We start from the raw sequence: 21,587 nt of genomic DNA on the forward strand, positions 1-21,587 counted from the left end.
ACTCCCCCTTCCAGGGTCTGTTCGACTGTCCTGCAGGTCGGGACACCTGGCGCCCGAGCAGGGACCTGGACACGGGGGAAAAAGTGAGGAAGAAGGCACTAAAGTCGGCCGAAAGTGAAAGTGGAAAGAAATTCCTCCGGACGTCGTGGGAGCCTGCCGCGTTGGAACCAGAGGTGAGTAACAGTGTCTGATTATGGGACAAGAATTAAGCCAGCATCAAATTTAGGTAGGGCAATTAAAAGAGGCTTTAAAAACACGAGGAGTAAAGGTTAAAAGTAATGATTTGTTTAAGTTTTTTGATTTTGTAAAAGAAACCTGCCCTCGGTTTCCACAAGAAGGGACCATTGACGTAAAGAGGTGGCGTAGAGTGGGAGACTGTTTTCAAGATTACTATAGTACTTTTGGACCAGAAAAGGTTCCAGTGACAGCTTTTTCTTATTGGAATCTAATCAGAGATATAATAGATAAAAAGGAAAAAGAAAAAGATCCTGAGGTAATGGCGGTGGTTACTCAGACTGAGGAAATATTAAGAGGCAGCTCCCAAACCGACCTCGAAAAATCTATACCTAATAAAGAAATAGACCTTATATCGCTACAAAGCGACGAGGAAGAGGCTGGGGTCCCCTCAATGACAAATATAGAAACATCAAATAAGGAAAAGTTCAAAAAATACCCAGTTTTACCTACAACTAATGAAAGCAAAAGTAAAAATAACCTTAACCCTTCAGAAGTAAACTGGGATAATTTGGAGGAAGGGGCAGCAAAATATTATAATTCTGACTGGCCACAAACTCTTACTTATCCCCCTCCCTATAATAAGGCTTCTGCCCCCGCAGTTATGGCAGTAATAGACCCAAAAGAGGAGCTTAGAGAAAAAATTGCACAGCTTGAAGAGCAAATAAAGCTCGGAGAACTACATCAGTCTTTAATCACTAGATTGCAGAAATTAAGGACAGGAAGTGAGAGCATTCAATACCCTAAAGGAATAGAGAAACCCTCTCACCCTCAGAGACCCGGACAGCATGTCCCAAAAGGAAGGTCGCTTGGTAGTAGGGATAGGGAGGATTCCTCTCCTCGAGATGTTTTTCCAGTAACGGAAACTACAGATGCGCAGGGTCGAGCCTGGAGACACCACAATGGGTTTGAATTTACTGTAATAAAAGAACTAAAAACTGCTGTCTCGCAATACGGAGCTACTGCCCCGTACACCCTGGCCATAGTCGAATCTGTGGCCGAAAATTGGCTCACTCCCATAGATTGGAATACCTTAGTTAGAGCAGTTCTTTCTGGAGGCGACCATCTGATTTGGAAGTCAGAATTTTATGAAAATTGTAGAGATACGGCCAAGAGAAACCAACAAGCCGGAAATCGTTGGGATTTTGATATGCTAACTGGCTCGGGTAATTACACAGAAACCGATGCTCAGATGCAGTATGATCCTGGACTGTTTTCTCAAATCCAAGCAGCGGCTACCAAAGCCTGGAGAAAACTTCCTGTTAAGGGGGATCCAGGAGCCTCGCTCATGGGGGTCAAACAAGGACCTGATGAGCCTTTTGCAGACTTTGTACATAGACTTTTAACCACGGCCAGCAGAATATTTGGAAATGCTGAGGCAGGGGTGGATTACGTAAAACAGCTAGCTTACAAAAACGCTAACCCGGCTTGTCAGGCAGCAATCAGACCTTATAGAAAGAAAACAGACTTAACAGGTTACATCCGCCTCTGTTCAGACATAGGGCCCTCATATCAACAGGGTTTGGCTATGGCTGCTGCCTTTAGTGGACAAACCGTAAAAGACTTCCTCGCCAGTAAAAATAAGAATAGCAAGAGGGGTGCTTCAAGTGTGGAAAAATGGGACACTTCACTAGGGATTGTAAGGGAGAGCTAGCTAAGACCTTAGAGGCAAAAGCTCCAGGCCTCTGCCCTAGGTGTAAAAGAGGAAAACATTGGTCCAACGAATGTAAATCTAAAATTGACAATCAAGGAAATCCCCTAACACCTCAACAGGGAAACGGATTGAGGGGCCGGCCCCAGGCCCCGAAACAAGCTTATGGGGTGGTCAGTTTTGTACCAACCAACAACAATCCGTTTCACAGCTTAGTAGAGCAACCCCAGGAAGCGCAGGATTGGACCTCTGTTCCACCTCCCACACAGTATTAACCCCTGAAATGGGACCTCAGGCCCTAAGTACGGGTATATATGGACCCCTACCCTCAAACATGTTTGGATTAATCCTAGGGAAAAGCAGCGTCACCATGAAAGGCCTACAGGTCTTTCCAGGAATAGTGGATAGTGATTATATAAGAGAAATCAAAATCATGGCCAAGGCTATTGACAACATCATTATCATTCCTCAAGGGGATAGAATAGCACAGTTACTCCTGTTACCATTGCTAAAAACAGCTAATAAAGTCCAACCGTCCCTAAGGGGAAAGGGAGGATTCGGATCCTCAGACATCTACTGGGTACAGCCCATTACTAATGAAAAACCCTCTCTCACCTTGTGGCTAGACGGAAAGTTATTTACAGGACTGATAGACACAGGGGCCGATGTAACAATTATTAAACAACAAGATTGGCCCTCCAGTTGGCCCACTTCAGAGACCTTAACAAATTTACAAGGAATCGGGCAAAGTAATAACCCTAGACAAAGTTCCAAATACCTCACCTGGAGAAATCAAGAAAGTAATTCCGGTCTCATTAAGCCATTTGTTATCCCTGATTTGCCTGTTAACCTTTGGGGTAGAGATCTTCTCTCCCAAATGAGGGTCATGATGTGTAGCCCAAATGATATAGTCAGTGCACAAATGTTGGCTCAGGGCTACCACCCTGGAAAAGGGTTAGGAAAAAGAGAAGATGGCATTTTACAGCCAATCCCAGCCATAGGAAAATTGGATAAAAGGGGGCTTGGAAATTTTTAACCGTGGCCATTGACATGCCTGCACCCCAAAAATTTGCTGATCCAATCACTTGGAAGTCAGATGAACCCGTTTGGGTTGATCAATGGCCACTAATCAATGAGAAGCTTGCCGCTGCCCAACAGTTAGTGCAGGAACAATTGGAGGCAGGACACATTACAGAAAGCAACTCTCCTTGGAACATCCCCATATTTGTCATAAAAAAGAAATCCGGAAAGCGGAGACTCTTACAAGATTTAAGAGCAGTAAATGCTACTATGGTCCTTATGGGCGCCTTACAGCCAGGGCTACCTTCTCCGGTAGCAATCCCTCAAGGATATTTTAAAATTATCATAGACCTTAAAGATTGCTTTTTTACAATTCCCCTTCATCCTACTGACCAAAAACGATTCGCCTTTAGCTTACCATCTGTAAATTTCAAAGAACCAATGAAACGATACCAATGGAAAGTGTTACCTCAAGGTATGGCCAACAGTCCCACCTTGTGTCAAAAATATGTGGCCACAGCCATACACTCAGTTAGAGAGACATGGAAACAAATGTATATTATACACTATATGGATGACATTCTTATAGCAGGAAAAATGGGAGAACAAGTTTTACAGTGTTTTGCTCAACTCAAGCAAGAACTAACCACAGCGGGTTTACAAATAGCTCCAGAAAAAAATACAACTACAAGACCCTTATACATATTTAGGTTTTCAAATAAATGGACCTAAAATTACAAACCAAAAGGCCGTTATCCGTAAAGATAAGTTACAAACCCTCAATGATTTCCAAAAGCTCCTTGGAGACATAAATTGGCTTCGGCCCTACTTAAAACTCACCACAGGAGACTTAAAACCCTTATTCGATACCCTGAGAGGTGACCCCAACCCTAAGTCCCTTAGGTCGTTATCAAAAGAAGCTCTTTTATCACTTAATAAAGTAGAGGCGGCCATTGCTGAGCAATTTGTTACTAACATAGACTATTCACAGCCATTAACCCTTTTAATATTTAACACAACACTAACACCTACTGGTTTATTCTGGCAAAATAACCCTATTATGTGGGTCCACTTGCCTTCATCTCCCAAAAAGGTATTACTCCCCTATTATGATGCCATAGCAGATTTAATTATTCTAGGGAGAGACAATAGCAAAAAATATTTTGGAATTGAACCCTCTACGATCATACAACCTTATTCTAAGCCACAAATCCATTGGTTGATGCAAAATACTGAAACGTGGCCGATTGCTTGCGCCTCTTATGCCGGTAACTTAGAAAACCATTACCCGCCAAACAAGCTTATTCAATTTTGTAAGCTACATGCTTTTGTCTTCCCTCATGTCATCAGTAAAACACCTTTAGACAATGCCTTATTAGTATTCACTGATGGGTCATCCACAGGAACTGCTGCATATACCTTTGCAGACACCACTGTTAAATTCAAAACCAGCCATACTTCAGCTCAGCTAGTAGAATTGCAGGCCCTAATCGCAGTGCTGTCAGCCTTCCCTAATCAGGCCCTTAATATTTATACTGACAGTGCATATTTAGCTCACTCAATACCTTTACTTGAGACCGTAGCACAAATCAAACATGTGTCAGACACAGCCAAGTTATTTTTACAATGCCAACAATTAATACATGACAGATCAACACCTTTCTTTCTTGGACATATTAGAGCTCATTCAGGATTACCAGGACCTCTATCCCAGGGCAACCAACTGGCTGATATGGCAACCAAGACGGTAGCCATAGCTACAAATACAAACCTAGCCCAAGCACAGGCTATTCATGCCTTACACCATCTTAATGCTCAAACTTTGAGACTGATGTTTAAAATAACTAGAGAACAAGCAAGACAAATAGTTAAACAATGTCAGACCTGTATAACATACCTGCCAGTCCCTCACTTAGGAATTAACCCAAGAGGACTAGTTCCCAACATGATTTGGCAAATGGATGTCACTCATTATTCAGAATTCAGTAACTTAAAATACATCCATGTATATATAGATACATTTAGTGGATTTATACTGGCCACCCTACAAACAGGCGAAGCTACCAAACATGTCATAGCTCATTTACTACACTGTTTTTCCATAGTTGGAAAGCCTAAACAACTAAAAACAGACAATGGTCCTGGCTATACATCCAAAGCCTTTCAAGACTTTTGTCTTAAATTACAAATAAAACACATTACTGGAATTCCCTATAACCCTCAAGGACAAGGAATAGTTGAAAGAGCACACCTATCCTTAAAAACCACCATTGACAAAATAAAAAAGGGAGAATGGTACCCCACTAAGGGCACCCCTAGAAAGATCCTTAATCACACACTTTTTATTTTAAATTTTTTAAATTTGGACAACCTGAACAGATCAGCAGCCGATCGATTTTGGCATTCCGAGTCCAAAAAACAATTTGCCACGGTTAAATGGAAAGACCCTTTAGACAACACATGGCATGGTCCAGACCCAGTGTTAATCTGGGGAAGAGGCTCAGTTTGTGTTTTTTCTCAAACTCATGATGCAGCCAGATGGCTACCAGAGCGAATGGTAAGACAGGTACCTAACAATAACCAATCCAGGGAGTAATTTTCTCCCTGAGAGTACTCTTTTCCTCTATTGCAGAGATGAACTTCAACTACAAGCCCCTCTGGACCATGGTGCTGATTTGCCAAGCACTCCAGGTATATGCCGGCTTTGGTAATCCCCATGAGGCCCGTAAATATATACGACAACGATATGGTAAGCCCTGTGATTGTTTGGGGGGATATGTGACCTCCCTTCCAAATACATACATCTCAGCTGTGTCCTGCTCCGCTTACACAGCATACCTGTCTAGTGACTCTCTTAAGTGGAGGTGTGTGTCAACCCCAAGAATATTTAGCGGAGGGGATACCACAACCTGCCCTTGTGACACATTTGAGACTGCTATGCATAGTTCCTGCTACACTACTTATTTAGAATGTACCTCTGGCGGTAAAACATACTATACTGCTATCTTAACAAGATCTAGAACCCCTACTATAGGGGCCAATAGTGTCCCTACAGTTGTAGGAAGTACCAATAACCTTATATCAGCTGGCTGTACTGGAATTGTAGGACAGCCTGTCTGCTGGAATATTTACCCCCTCTCCACACCTCTGATGGAGGAGGACCACAAGACAAGGTCCGAGAAATTAGGGTATACAAAAAACTTGAAGAGTTGCAAAGGTCCCTGTACCCGGAAATTCACTACCACCCCTTGGCCTTGCCCAAAGCCCGAGGGAAAGAGAAAATTGATGCCCAGACCTTTGCCCTCCTCACGGCTACTCATAACTTGCTTAACAATTCCAACTCTAGTCTGGCTAATGACTGCTGGCTGTGTCTGCAATCAGGAGATCCCGTTCCTCTTGCCATACCCAGCAATGACTTAAATTATACATCCAATACCCCTTGCACCATAATTCCTCCCCTTAAAGTACAGCCTTTAGAATTTCCTAGTTCCTCTTGCATCTACTCCCCTCCCCTTAATAACACTTACGACCTCGATGTAGGATTCAATCAATTCAATAATTGTTCCACCATAGTAAATATTTTCCAATCGCTGTGTGCCCCAAACAGCTCGGTTTTTATATGTGGCAATAATAGGGCTTATACCTATTTACCTACTAACTGGACAGGACGCTGTGTCTTAGCCACACTTTTACCTGACATAGACATTATCCCTGGAGATGAACCTGTGCCTATCCCAGCTATAGATCACTTTTTAGGAAGAAACAAAGGGGCAATACAATTTATCCCCTTACTTGCAGGATTAGGCATAACTACTGCCGGAGCAACTGGGGCTACAGGCCTAGGGGTTTCTGTTACTCAATACACCAAATTGTCTCGCCAATTGATCTCAGATATGCAGGCCATTTCAAGTACTATGCAAGATTTACAAGATCAGGTAGATTATCTGGCAGAAGTAGTGCTCCAAAATAGAAGAGGCCTAGATTTACTAACTGCAGAACAGGGAGGCATCTGCTTGGCTTTACAGGAGAAGTGCTGTTTCTATGCCAACAAATCCGGGATCGTCAGGGATAAAATCAGGCGTCTACAAGAAGACCTAGAAAAACGATGAAAAGAAATAACCGATAACCCGTTTTGGACTGGGTTCCACGGACTCCTTCCCTATCTTATGCCATTCCTGGGCCCCCTGCTTTGCCTATTGCTCTTACTCTCTATAGGACCTTTGGTCTTCAATAAGCTCATGACATTCATTAAGCAACAGGTCGAGGCTATCCAAGCGAAGCCTATACAGGTCCATTATCATCGCCTAGAACAAGAAGATTGCGGTGGTTCATACTCACACCCATTATGACCACCTTCCCTGTGCGCTGAACTGGACAGCCAATGACGGGTAAGAGAGTATCATCTCTCACTAACCTAAGACAGGAGGGCCGTCATAAGCTACTGCCTAATCCCATGACAGGTACCAGTGATGAGATGCATTACTCCAACCTAAGACAGGCGCAGTTCCCGAGGGACAATCTTCTAGCCATAATTATATATAAAAAAGGGGGACCTGTCCGGAGCCATGAGGCCCGGAATTAGCCGACCTCTGTTGCTTGATCTCCGCAAAGCGGAGACAAGAGGGCACATTCCCAGTTTCTTTATTTACAAATCCTTCCCGCGCGCGCCCAAAGCTTTTCCCGCGCGCGCCTAAGTTTTTCCCGCGCGCGCCAAAACTGTTCCCGCGCGCGCCAACCTTTCCCGCGCGCGCGCAAACATTTTCCCGCCCAGGAAGATATGCAGCCCAGGGCGCAGGCGCGATCCCGTGCCCGGGAAAAGTACAAACCCATGGCGCATGCGCGACTGTAATTTGAGAAGACCGGTCCCCTGTCACCGCCCTGGCCCAACCTCTTCCCCTGCCAGCCTATATAAGGCATGACCCTACACTCAATAAACGAGATTTGATCAGGCTATTTGTCTTGTCTCCATTTCTCGTGTTTTCTTGTCTCCTCCATTCCCACTCCCCCTTCCAGGGTCTGTTCGACTGTCCTGCAGGTCGGGACACTCCTCCACTCCCTTATTTTCAGCAGATCACATCTTCATTCTCAAAACCAGGCCGCCAGGTATGAAAGCCTTCAATTTCCTGGCAAGCTCTCCCTGAACACATCAGTACCTTGCTGGCTTCCTCTCAGTCATAGAGGTCTTCCTTTTCCTATCCAAGGCTCACCTCCCATCAGTGCTCTTGGCCCTATTGTCTCTACTAACTTGCTGCTCACATGCTTGTCCCCGCCCATGTCTCCCTTCCCCTGGGTTCCTCTCATCTTATGAGCCCAGTATCTAAGAGTATCATAGACTAGCTGCTGAATAATGTCTACAGGTAAACACCAATATACTGTACAAAATAAATATCAATGATTTATATCTTGATGGTGGAGACAGCCTTATTCTTTAGCTGTTCCATTCTCTTATCTCCCAGAGACATTCCTAAGTGTCTTGAAAACCGAGACAGTATTTTCTACTGATTTAAATAATGACTACTTGTTTATTTTTAATAGTATAATAAATCCTCTAGCTGTCACTGTTTTATCTAAAAATACATATATTTTAAAACCAGGCTGCCACAGATCTAGGGTAAACCAACTGGTGTTCTTGATGACTCTGAGTTGCTGCAAGTTCCTCAAGTACCAACTAAGTTATCCATAGTTTACTTTATGCCTGTGTTCTCCACTGTCTTGATGTTACATGCATTTTATTATCCTATGATAGTTTTATAAAAATTCATGCTTCATCTTGGAGACATATGGAGATTATTAGCCACTTATTAGATTAACTGTAGATAGTAAATAGCAGAGGGTTTAGAAAAGTCAGAAAAGGAAAAGTCAACCTGTAATTAAAAGCCAACTTTTCCACTTATAGGGTAAAAAGTGGGCTAAGCCTAAAAGTATGGGTTCCTGACCTCAGATTCTGGGAATACATTAGGCTTTATTTGGATTGGAAACTCTAAAATTTTTAAAGTTATAATTTTTCCATGTATTTTTATATTTGAATTGTGTATATATGTATGAGGAGGATTCAAAGTTTTCATAAGATTTTCAAAGTGGTTCTTGATGTGAGAAAGTTTAACAACTATTAAATTAGGGTATACTCATAGATTTACCCAAGAATGGCTGCCAAAAGAGGTGTAGGGGAAAGTCTCTTACCCTTTTCTTTATGCTATTGAAAAGTGCTGCGGTAATATACTGTATTAATTTTTAGCTTTAAGTTTTTAATTGAAAATGTCAATGTAAAGTTCAAATATATTTTTATAACTTGTAACACCTTAAAGATATTAGGTATTCTGTAAGTGTATAAGAATGTACAAATTATATAAATATGAGCAAGACATTATCTCAGCCACAAGGAGAAAGGTAGTCATACACCAGCCTAAGAGCTTCAGTTTTATATTACAGTATATAATAGGTCCAAAGCACCGTGAATACACAGGAAGGGAAGAGTTTTCTTCCAGTTGAGAGAGTGGTGAAAGGATCATGGAAGACATGTGATGAACTTTACTCTGAAGGACAGGTAGGGTTTAGGTAGATCAAATGGTGGGAAGGCATCCTAGGAGGTAAAGAGGTTGTACCAAGTCAGAAGCAATGGGAGCCTTGAGTACTCTCATGTAAATGAAATCTTTCAAAGGTGAAATATACATTGTGGGAAGACAAAGCTGGATGATGGACGGATGGGAGCTGGATTATGGAGGGTCGTGAACGCCATGCTAAGGAATTTGGACATTATTCCGTAAGTGGAAGGGTGTTGAGCAGTAGGACGGTATACTCTGAGCTATGCTTTAATTCTGAACAAGGGAAGGATGGTCTGAAAGAAGAGACTGTAGGCAGAAAAACCAGTGAGGAGGTTACTTCTGTATTCTTGTCCAGAAGTAACATGTCCTTATCTAGGCTGACAGCAGGCAGATGGAGAGAAGGAGATGGATGACAGAAACACAGTCATGCATTGCTTATGCTTTGTTAGGCAATTCCATCATTGTGGGAATATCACAGATTGAGCTTGTACAAACCTAGACGGTACAGCCTACCACACACCTAGGCTATATGGTATAGGCTACAAACCTCTACAGCATGTTACTGTTTATACCAGCATCACCGCAAACATGTGCAATGCATTGCAGTACAATATTACAATGACGATGATGTCACTAGGTGTTAGGAATTTTTCAACTCCATTATAATCTTATGGAACCACCATGTATATATGTATGCAGTCCACTGCTGACTAAAGCATCATAATGTAGCACATGACTATATTGAAGAGGTGAAGCCCACATGATCTGGCCGGATCTGCCCAGACAGAATATATCAAAATAAGAAATATAAAGTACTTGGTACTTTTTTCAGAGTGAAGTTCTTTAGTAACATACCTGAAAAACAGATAATCACATGATTTGTCCCACATATAGTCATCATAGCTGACTACCAAGAAATCACAGGCTATACAACGCAGATGGTCACATGCTCTGTTCAGAAAAAAAAAATTGTATATTAAAGATTATTAGTATCTTTAAATGTGAAGACACGGTGATTTATTTATGGGATATACCACATATTACAGACTACTGAATAAACAACAGAAAAGTACAGATTAATCTGATTATAAATCTTTATACTAAAGCATTATTTGCAGTCTAAACCTTAAGGTTAAATTTTTGCACAAACCTATTTTACTACGATCTTGTACACTGAACATACACATATACTATATAGATACAAAAGAAAATAGATTTGTAGATCTTTTAATTCCATGGTTTTCAAATTAGGTCTGAGGGAGATCTTCACATAAGCTGACTTCTTTAAATGCTTCCCTTCCTACTGAAATTTTCAGGAATATCTCTACCAAAGAATATATCACATGACATTGAAATGAATCTGTTTTTCAGATAAGCTGATTAAGAGCTGGGAAAAGATTGTATTTGTTTGCTGCCTCACAACTTGGCATAATGCACTCATTCACTCACTTAAAAAATATTTATTGAGAGTCTGGTATGTGCTAGTGAGATTCTATATTCATAGAGCTTCGATTGTAGTGAGAGAAGAAACAATGCTCATGATAACTAGATTATATACTAATCTGGAGGGATATCTGAACCAAGGTGCACACTAACATGTATAGCATGATCCTACTTTTGTAAAAACGACCCCCCCAATAAATTCCTATATAGGTGGCTAGGAGTTTATAAGAACATGGAGCAAAATGTAGAAAGTTACATACTACACAGTAACACTGGTTGCATCAGGAGTGGTTGACTAAAGGGAAGGAAGGGAGATTATTATCTTTTTCTTTATACATGTTTCAATTTTGTTTTTATTCTTCCAGTAAGCACATAATACTTCTGTAATGAAAAAATAAAACAAACTCACCATTAGATTTTTTTCATTTATTTCCCTTCAAAGTTCAGATATGCTAATTTCAAAACTGCAAATACCTTTGGCCTGAAAGTTTCTTTGAGAATAAATGCTTTGTATTTCTAAAAATACTATTAACTATAATAATAATGAAACATTTAAAACCTATACAAGTTTCATAGGCAAGTCCATATTTTCTTTCAAACTTAGCAATTTATGAAGTTGCATTTCTACATTTGGAAATTCAACAACTACATTTGTACACATTTGAACTCAGACTTCGAATGTACAAGTCAGGAAATGCAAAATGATAGTTCCCAAAGTTACTATGACCTGCTTTCTTATGCATACATAGTTTATTACATGATTGCACAGAGTGTTAACTTTAATGCCTTAATACACATGTGCAATTTGGCTGAATTATTGCTGTTGTGGGAACTATAATTTAGAATTTCCTGACGTTTTGTATGTGTAAAATCTCAACCATAATGTTAAATACAGCTTTTTAATTTAAAATTTAGTAGTTTATTCAAATCTATTCACACCACATTTTCCTACAAACACTGTCCTTTGAGAAACATAAAACTAACTTGCAGCTAAGAAATCATTCCACTGCTACGATTTACTCTATTAGATCATAATTAGTACCAGTCTATGGAATAATCCAGTCTTGCAAGTAGTTTAAAAAATAATTGAGAGTAAAATGCGATTGGTTTGAAAATGCCTTCGTTTTATCTGTAGTACTTATTACTGCCACCATGCTTCCTACTACTATTCTCTCCCCTTTCCATCAACAAATGAAAGACAAATCTTTTTCTAAAATCTAAAGTCATTCAGCATTACCTCAAACCAGAGCTGTATCTAGAAATCAAACAAACAACACAAATAGGCAGGATAGATTCAATTTCCTTTATGCCCTGGCCATGTAAATCAGTACTTCTTTTCAGGGCTGAAATATATTTCTCTTTCATAACTATGTAAATAAAAGCATATCTAATATAAAGTCATGACTCCAGTGAAAGACAAACTGTCAGGTGTTTCCCTCTAAAATGTAGAGGACATCACACATGTCACCAAGAGCTTTGTTCTTTTGTCCAGCTAATAAGTAGAATTCACTATTTTAAAGATGTTTATGACAAGAATGCCCCAAATCTAACCCAATATAATCTTCTGCCCAGACACTGTGGTTCTCTATTCAATCCTATCAGATCTACACAATGGGACTAGAGAAACTTGATGTTTGGACAGTTTGAAGATAACCGCAGTTCCAACAGCAACATCAGCTAAGATTCTTCCCATTCATTACATGGCTTTCTGCTACATGGTATAATAGAAACCATAATGGATTAGGTATCAAGTAACCAACTTGAATCCTTGCTTTGTAATAATTGATATGACCTTGAGCAAGGCACATTATTTGGGAGTCATTCTTAACAACTTTCTCTCTTACCTTCCTTAATCAATCACTGAATTCTGTCAATTCTATATTCTAAATACTTCAAATTTGAGCTTTTCCCTAAGTCCTTGCTACCACGCAGGTCACAACTCCCATCTTCTCTTTCCTGTCTTGCCCCTCCAACTCCCAAGCCATTTTCTGCAGAGCAGCTAACATGACTTTTTTAAGAAACACAAATCTGGCCCATTGCACACAGGACATACTTTTTCCAAAACCCTCTAAAGGATTACAGGACCCTAAGTCAAATGTCCCTCCACTCTCTCTCCAGTCCCCTCAGCGGCCATTCTTTCCCATTATGCTCCAGCACAGCCAGATGCTCTCTGTTCCTCCCACCAGAGGAACACCCCCAGCTCCTCCCCTTCTCAGGGATCTTCTAAACATGTGTGTGCTCTGGCTCCAATGGTCACCTCTCTTTGCCTAACTCCTACTCATTTTTCACATTGTGGTTTGATTATCTTCTCAGAGAATTATTCCTTGATCCTTCATATTAGTTAGAGTGCTCATTATCTATGCTTATAGTATGCCATACTTTCCCTTTATGTCACATATCAAATGGAAATTAAATACTTATTTGTGGGATATCTATTTAAAGCCTATCTCCTTATCTAGACTGAAAGCTTATGGAGGACAGGAACTGTCCATTTATTTGTTCACCATAATTTGTTCATTTAATCCTTAGGACCTACCAGGTGATTAATATGTGTTTGACAAATTTAACACAAGTACCTCCATCTCTTCATTTATAAAATGGAGGTAAAAATTCTTGATAGGCATCTTGGGTTTTTCTCCTGTGGAGTAGGTAAGTCAATATGCATATATAAAAAGTGCTCTGGACAGTATAAAGTACTTCACACATAAAATGTTGCATATGCAGATGAACACATGTGTTTATTTTTCTATGGGTGCAAATTGTGTGTCATGAAAGGGGCAACTAATAAAAAATCTGCGAATACAAATATTTACCTGCACATATATATGCAACTGGTATCTCTTCTTACAGCTATGCAGGAGGTAGAAATGGGGTATAATTGATTTTGGCATCCCACTTGGACTAACAGTATGTGATAGGGGCCTCGAGCTATGAAAACAGGCTGTTCTTTGGTTTACTGAAATTCCATCTAGTATAGATTTTGTCTGTGGTAGAACTAAATCAAAGTACACACAAAATATTTCATACATAAGAAAATCTCAACGAAATGTTTACTTTTTAGAAGTAAACCAGAATGTATTTTTTTAAAAGATCATTCATGAAAACAGAAGGCACCTATAAGTATATGTATTTCCTGAGATTAAATGGAAAACTAGTAGTAGAATAAATATTCTAGTCCTTGAGATATAACAAGAAAGCAGGACTAATGGATAAGAAAGACACCTTAATTAGAACCCAGTGTGCCTGCAGTACCTAGCTGTCTTTTCCACCATAAGCATAGTTTTCATGTATTATTTCATTTAATCCTCAGAGTATCTCCATGAAATATGTTTAGTTTTTAAGAGTGAGGAAATAGGTTTTAGAAGATAACATCCCTTCTTAAGGCTTCAGAGCTTGTAAGTGGCAGAGTGAGGCTTTGAACTCAGGCATTCTGTCATCAGAGCCCTTCCGTTTCATGCCACAGGAGTAATCATGTGCTGATTTGTTCCTCACTGGCCAATGTTTTGCCTTTCATTGATAACCTAGCACAGGGTTTACGACATGGGCATTCAATGGATTTAAAAAATGGAAAAAATTCAAATGGAAAAATCAATCTGCAGTATGTGAATTAAACAGATAAGGTAGCAGGAGACATGCATTAGAAGGGAGTGTTGTTTCAGACAGGGAATAAATGTAAATATACTCAGACGCAGAAAAACGCAAGTGGAAAGTACAGAATGACAAGCGTCCCAGTGGAAGTGGAATATCTGACCCAGGCTTTAATTGGAGCTGAAGGAACTAAAGAGAGAAGAGGAGCAACAAGGATAACAATTTGGTAAAGCAAATAGTAAGTTTAGAGTTAATGTGAGACAAATGGCAACTCTCACTTCCCTTCTGAATAGAAGAGAGGCACTCAAAATAATATTTTAGGGATATCTTGATTGCTATATGTGGGTGATACTAGAAAAGATGGAAGTGGATGCTAACTGGGAAACTGCTGCTGTGGTTCATGGGTGACTTGATAGATGCCTGGAATAGAGGAGGCATGGCTCTGAAAATGACAGAGCAAGTCCCAACTGAGTTGAAACAGGTAATTTAGGATTGATAGCAACAACACTAAATTCACCTCTACAAGCAGTTTGTAGCTCTAATTTTTTTGTACAGAGAGTCCTCGATACATGATTCAATTACTATTAATTCTTCTTTATAGCTCTAACAGCAGGTAACATTCTGGTGGATTTATATTAGCCTTTGGCTGCCTGGTGTTCCCATATAAGGCTTCTCCAGACTCCTAATTTCACTTTTGTCCTATAGCCCTACCTTCTGGGCATTGTCCTTGGATGTAGGCTGGCACCACCACAACCCTCCAACAATGTTTTTTTAACTCCCACTTCTATGATTCAATACAGTTAATTTGCCACAGTGATGTTTTGGTCAACGATGGACCATATATACAACAGTGGTCCTACAGAATTATAACGGAGCTGAAAAATTGCTATTCCTACTTACATCATAGCTGTCCTATATAGCACAATGCTTACTCATGTGTTTGCGGTGATACTGATGTAAACAAACCTACTGAGCTGCCAGTTGTATAAAAGTAGTGCATACAATTATGTATGGTACCTAACACTTGATAATGATAATAAACTATGTTACTAGTTCATGATTTTACTATACTATACTTTGTATCATTATTTGAGAATGTACTCCTTCTACTTATTAAAACAAGTTAACTGTAAAACAGCCTCAGGCAGGTCCTTCAGGAGGTATTTCAGAAGAAGGCACTGTTTTTACGAGATGACAGCCCCATGCATGTTGTAGCCCCCCCCCAACGAAGACCTTCCAGCGGGGCAAGATGTGGAGGTACAGGACAGTGACATGGATGATCCAGACCCTGCACAGGCCTAGGCTAATGTGTGTGTTGTGTCTTCATTTTTAACAAAAAAGTTTACAAAGTAAAAATGAAACAATTGAAAAAACCTTATGAATAAGGATACAAAGAAAGAAAATATTTTAGTATAGCTATACAGTGTGTTTTAAATTACTATTAAAAAAGAATCAAAAGTTAAAAAAAGTTTATAAATGAAAAGTTTCAGTAAACTTAGGTTAATATTATTAAAGACTTTTTAAAGTAAACTTAGTGTAGCCTAAGTTACAGTGTTTATAAAGTCTACACTAGCCTAATGTCCTAGGCTTTCACAGTCACTCACCACTCACTCACTCACTCACCCAGAGCAACTTCCAGTCCTGCAAGCTCGGTTCATGCTAAGTGCCCTATACAGCTGTACCATTTGAAAAATCTTTTAGAATGTATTTTTGCTGTACCTTTTTAATATTTAGATACACAAATATGTACCATGGTGTTACCACTGCCTACAGTATTCAGTGTAGTTACATGCTACACAGGTTTGCAGCCTAGTAGTGTGTAGTACGCTAGTACACCACCTAGCCTAGGTGTGTAGTAGGCTATATCATCTAGGTTTGTGTAAGTATACTCTATGATGTTTGTACATGAGGAAGTCACCTAATGACATATTTCTCAGAATGTATCCTTGCTGGTGACGTTTGACTATATAACAGTTATCCCTCCAGAAATGTGGTCAACATGCAATCATATAACTTAGGCCGTTCTTTCTTAAAAAATTAACAGAAAGTAAGTGTTTTAGAAATAACTAGATAAAAATATTTTAATAAAGTAAGCTAGGTAAGTAGGCCTCTGCCAAAAATAGAACCAAAAGCAGCAGGAGAGTAGCGTTTGCTTAAAGCCAAACTGTTTGCCCATATTATGAAAGTGCCAGTGGAATGTGCTAGGACTATGGGGCTAACATGGGTTTGGGGTAGGTGGCATCATGACTATAAGATTGCCCAGAAAGAGGTACTGAGTGAGAAAGCAGAGGTAGAAAGGGCAGGGAAGAGACAAAGAATGTAGGGTTTCTGCTTTTGAAATATGTAAACATGTAAAATCAAGCAACTATGCTTGAGAATGTTTTGGGTAATGCAGACCTGTAGCTTTGCATGCTAACTGGCCAAGGCAGTGTGGGTAAGGCATCATGTATCTGCATGGCCACTTTGCTTCCACTGCCTGGAAAGAAGTTCACTCTCCTGTGTCCTGTGGAAACAAAGCTGGGACTGGAGTGATCCAGGCATTTCAAGTGGGGCTTAGAAAAGAGCATAAAATGAATAACACATACCTAACATCACAGCTTTCAATAGCTATCTCCCAAGAATTAAAAACAAAGAATTCTTAGATTAGCTAATAAAAATACCTCTCCTTATAAAACAGACTGATGCGAAGATGTTAAGAACTACATTTTAACAACGGGGCAACCATTTGGAAAAAACCTAGTAAGAAAGTATAATACATTTCTGACAACCTACCTCCATGAAATATTTGTTCCAATCCCACATGGAATAGAGCTTCCACCAAGGTACACCGGACTGCAACTAGATGTGTTCAACAGATGCAAAAATATGAAGTTATAACAAAAAATAGGAGAAGTTAATTGGCCATGTTAAAAAATTTTTGGTTTTGTTGACTTTATGTTCTTGTAATCAAATTGTTTATTTTCCCTAGCAAGCCAACCATTTCAAAGAAGAGCTATTTATTGTAGGATCACTGCTTTATTGGATATAACCTGTACATTCAGGAACACTCAAGGAGTTAAAATGAGTAAAAGAAAAATGTGTTTGCCAAATAATGTAAGGGACAAAGTAAATACTGAAGAATATAACAGAACATTAATTTTGAGAAACTGTTCACACTTTTTTTAAATGGCAGAAAATTATTTACAATAGCAATAATCCCCCATTTAATTTCCTTTACATGAAGGGGGTCATAGACCATAAGAACACTGAAGATATTGCTATTGGTCTTTCTCCTGAAGGCCAACCAATGCTTTGTTGTTCAATGTCACTGCTGTTTAAATGGTAACAAAATCTACTAGACTATGCTCATAGTGTTTGCTCAATAGTGTGTATAAGTCACCAAAGCAATCTCAACTTACCTTTTACCAAGGCCTTGAATGGAAGCTCTGACAGATGTGTTACCTGAAGATTTAGATTTTAATTTCTGTTAAAAAAGCAAAACAATAAAAGGCCACGAGTAACTTAGAAAACTGTAACATGAAAACTAATATTCCTTATAACAAGAATATTTTCTAAATGACTTAAATACACATTTTGATGGCATCATTTTTAAGTTTCTGAAATAAAAACAATGATCAAAACCTTTTAAAGGCAAAACGGAAGCAGAACTCCCTAAGGAATGTGCAAATTACTCTACTAACTTTTAGGCTAGGAAATTGATATATTGCCATTATTAGCATGCTAAGATTTAGAGTCACTTTATAACTCTTCAGTTAATATTACAGTTCAATGATTTAATATGAAGGACCTGCTATTTAAAACTTCATTCTAGAAAAATTCAATTGAGGAGGAAAAAAACCTCAGGCTCATTTTTAAAGGCTGTGAATGTGCGTCATAGGAACGAAAATTAAACTAACCAAGCTCCTGTGTAACTTCAGGAATATTAATTTTGATCAAATGGAATGGTATCAACCAATAAATGTTCAAGGAAAATGTAGAGCTACCTAGTCACAACCATACAGTAGTTCCTATATGGTTACATAATATCATCATCATTAGCAAGCATTTATTAAGTGTTAAGTGGTATATGGTACCAAACAACATAAACCAACCACACACTAGGACCACCGCCAAGGAGAGGAAGTGAGATGGAGAAAAGGCAATTTAAACTATGCAGAGTCGTGCCTTCATTTTACATAGTGGATGAGGAAATTTAATAGAGGCAAAAATATTGTTTTACTATGTCGCTCAACTCTTATTTGATGTTAAGCAGAAATGGAAAAAATTTTGGCACATGTCTGAAAAATAACAATATGCACGAATCTTTCTGTTTGGGGAGCATGTTTCATGTGCCATCCAGACTCATGCTTATGACTCTAAGCTGGCACACTCTGAGGTTCGTTGTTGGTTCCTGGGCTTTCTTGTGTGGGTCTGGGAACAGTTCAGAAATGCGACAGAATGGGAGAGCTGGGGGTGCGGTGGGGGAGTAGTATTTTTAGGGCATAATATAGCCTCTAATGACAACACTGGCATAGACCATCTGTTTATCAATGTTTCTTTTCTTTTTTTTTTTTTTTGAGACGGAGTCTCGCTCTGTCGCCCAGGCTGGAGTGCAGTGGCGCGATCTCGGCTCACTGCAAGCTCCGCCTCCCAGGTTCATGCCATTCTCCCGCCTCAGCCTCCCAAGTAGCTGGGACTACAGGCGCCCGCCACCTCGCCCGGCTAGTTTTTTTGTATTTTTTAGTTGAGATGGGGTTTCACCTTGTTAGCCAGGATAGTCTCGATCTCCTGACCTTGTGATCTGCCCATCTCGGCCTCCCAAAGTGCTGGGATTACAGGCTTGAGCCACCACGCCCGGCCCGATGTTTCTTTTCTTAAATGTTTTTTTCCCCAGTGAATGTTTTACTTAGACCTGCTATCTCCTTTGAAGGTTGGGAAACTGGACATAATACATAACTAAAAAAGGAAAAGATCATGCTTAAAAATTTATTTCTTCATGACTGTAAGAGCTACTTTTATTTCAAATTAGTATATCTTAAAGCCAAGCCAGAGAAGTACTTATCTTGTTCTGAAACACCTTAACTGAAAAGATAGCACCTCATAAACAGATATGCACCCTATAGTACTTAATAAATAATGAATTGTTCTGATGATTAATGAAGAGCAACAAAATGATGTAATTTTTTTCTACCATTAATTAGTACTACAAATTGGCATTACTATTCAGTGCTTACACACTTACTTGGTACTTAGGAAGTATTCTGTTTGCAGGGTACAGGTGACCCTTGAACAACATGGGTTTCAACTACACAAGTCCACTTATATGTGGAATTTTCCCAACCAAACAAGGATCAAAAATACAGTATTTGTGGCATGCAAAACCCGATATACAGAGGGCTAACTTTTCATATAGGTGGGTTCTGTAAGGCTGACTGTAGAACTTAAGTATGTATGGATTTTGGTATATGTGGGGGGTTCCTGGAACCAATCCCTTGAATATACCAAGGAATGACTATATTTAATATTGCTATTGTGTTTACATATTATTCAGCTTGGCATCAGTGTATTAATTTACTTCAGGTGAATTGAAAAAGTTTAATTTTGAAAAATTCAGATCTTAAAATCTATACTAGTCATTTGATTTTCAGTCTGGGTGACAAAAATATAAGTGGTCTCTATCCATATTCTAACCACAACCATTACCTAGATGTTTTCAGTCCACTGTTTTGCTTTTATCTTCCCTATCCTTTAAAAAACAAAACCCTGCTACTATAGTTATTTCTTACTGTTTTTTGTGGTCTTTGTAAATTAGACTTCTATTTTTGTATCTTTCTTTTAAATCTAAAAGATATGCTTGACACACACCATACTGATAAAAATTAAAACACATAAATTCTCATATACTGCCCAGTATGAAAAATGTTAAGTGATAAAGTCACTTTGGAAAACAATTTGGCAATGGGTAGAGTTGAAGATAAGCACACCTTATGACCTAGGAATTCCTCTTCTAGCTTTATACATCCTAGAGAAATTTCTGTATATGGGTAAAAGAAGCCATGTAAAGATATCTAATGAAGGAGTAATCACTGGTTTTCCCTGTGTACATGTTAAAATTTGTATGCCTTTTCTCCAATTAAAAAAAGATATCTGATGAAGCATTATTTGTAATAGCAAACAACTGAGCACAATGTAAATGTCCATCATCAGGGAAGTGTATAAACTATGGCAGTTATATAATGGACTACTGTACACAGTTACAATTGTTTATGGTTATATACATATGTAATAAAAGTATAAATGTATGGATAAAAAGGATAAATGGTTATCTTTGGGAAGGAAGGCAATAGAGTAGGATTTAGAGAGGTCTTAAACTATATCTTTAATTTGCACTTCTTTTTTAAAAAAAAGGTCCAGTGAAGCAAATATAGCAAAACATTAATATATGTTTAATATGGGTAGCTGTCATGGTATGTTCAGTATATAGGTTGCTGTTATATTATTTTGTGAACTTTTTATGCACCTAAAATAGACACATAAACATTTAAAAAATGGAAATATTAACAATTTAGTCATTGCTTCATGGGATAAGAGCAATGGCATTGCACGTGAGGTGCTAAGCACATTCCTATAATGAAAGCTGTTTGTTTTTGGCCTTTTAGAAAAGTGTTCTTAGAAACTACAAATAAATACAAGTGACCAGCTTGATGTGTGAGTTGACTTCTATGCTAACAGCTTTTCTAATTTGTTATTCTTACTGAGAAGTGCACAGGGAAACACGTACTGAGAGTTTCTAATATTTTACTACTTCTACAGCTCTTTAAGTGTAATAATTTCTTTAAGTAATTGTATTTTTCGGAATTCAAAAGATAATGGGTAGCTACTTGCATCTTCTTTAAGACTATTCTAAACATGTCTTGAAATAATGACAGAATTACTACATATTTATAACACTTGACTTACAGAGGGCTTTTTGTCCAAGTTGGACTCTTCAAATATTTCATTAATAAGACTGTCAAGATCATCTTCTTTTTCAAATGTTTCTGTTGATCTGAAAAGAAAACATATGCAGAGAAAACTCGCCTGAGGTTTATGAGCAGATAAAGCTAGTATCGGAAGAGTTTTGCTTAAAG

The 21,587-nt window shown here is 38.9% G+C and overlaps 1 protein-coding gene across 2 annotated transcripts in view; it reads right to left on the minus strand.

Moving 5' to 3' along the window:
* C9H8orf37 (chromosome 9 C8orf37 homolog) overlaps positions 1 to 21,587 on the minus strand; it is a 32,437-nt gene that overhangs the window by 5,685 nt on the left and 5,165 nt on the right. Inside the window, exons 2-5 of one of the 2 annotated variants that reach the window (XM_010360635.2) lie at positions 21,418 to 21,505; positions 17,877 to 17,941; positions 17,251 to 17,316; positions 10,303 to 10,398 (exon numbers count right to left, since the gene is read on the minus strand). In XM_010360635.2, coding sequence (XP_010358937.1) covers positions 10,303 to 10,398; positions 17,251 to 17,316; positions 17,877 to 17,941; positions 21,418 to 21,505 — 315 coding nt within the window. The remainder of the gene's footprint in view (positions 1 to 10,302; positions 10,399 to 17,250; positions 17,317 to 17,876; positions 17,942 to 21,417; positions 21,506 to 21,587) is intronic. The other variant, XM_030937972.1, reaches the window with a different exon arrangement.

Source organism: Rhinopithecus roxellana, chromosome 9 (assembly GCF_007565055.1).
Source record: "Rhinopithecus roxellana isolate Shanxi Qingling chromosome 9, ASM756505v1, whole genome shotgun sequence".
Classification (NCBI taxonomy): domain Eukaryota; kingdom Metazoa; phylum Chordata; class Mammalia; order Primates; family Cercopithecidae; genus Rhinopithecus; species Rhinopithecus roxellana.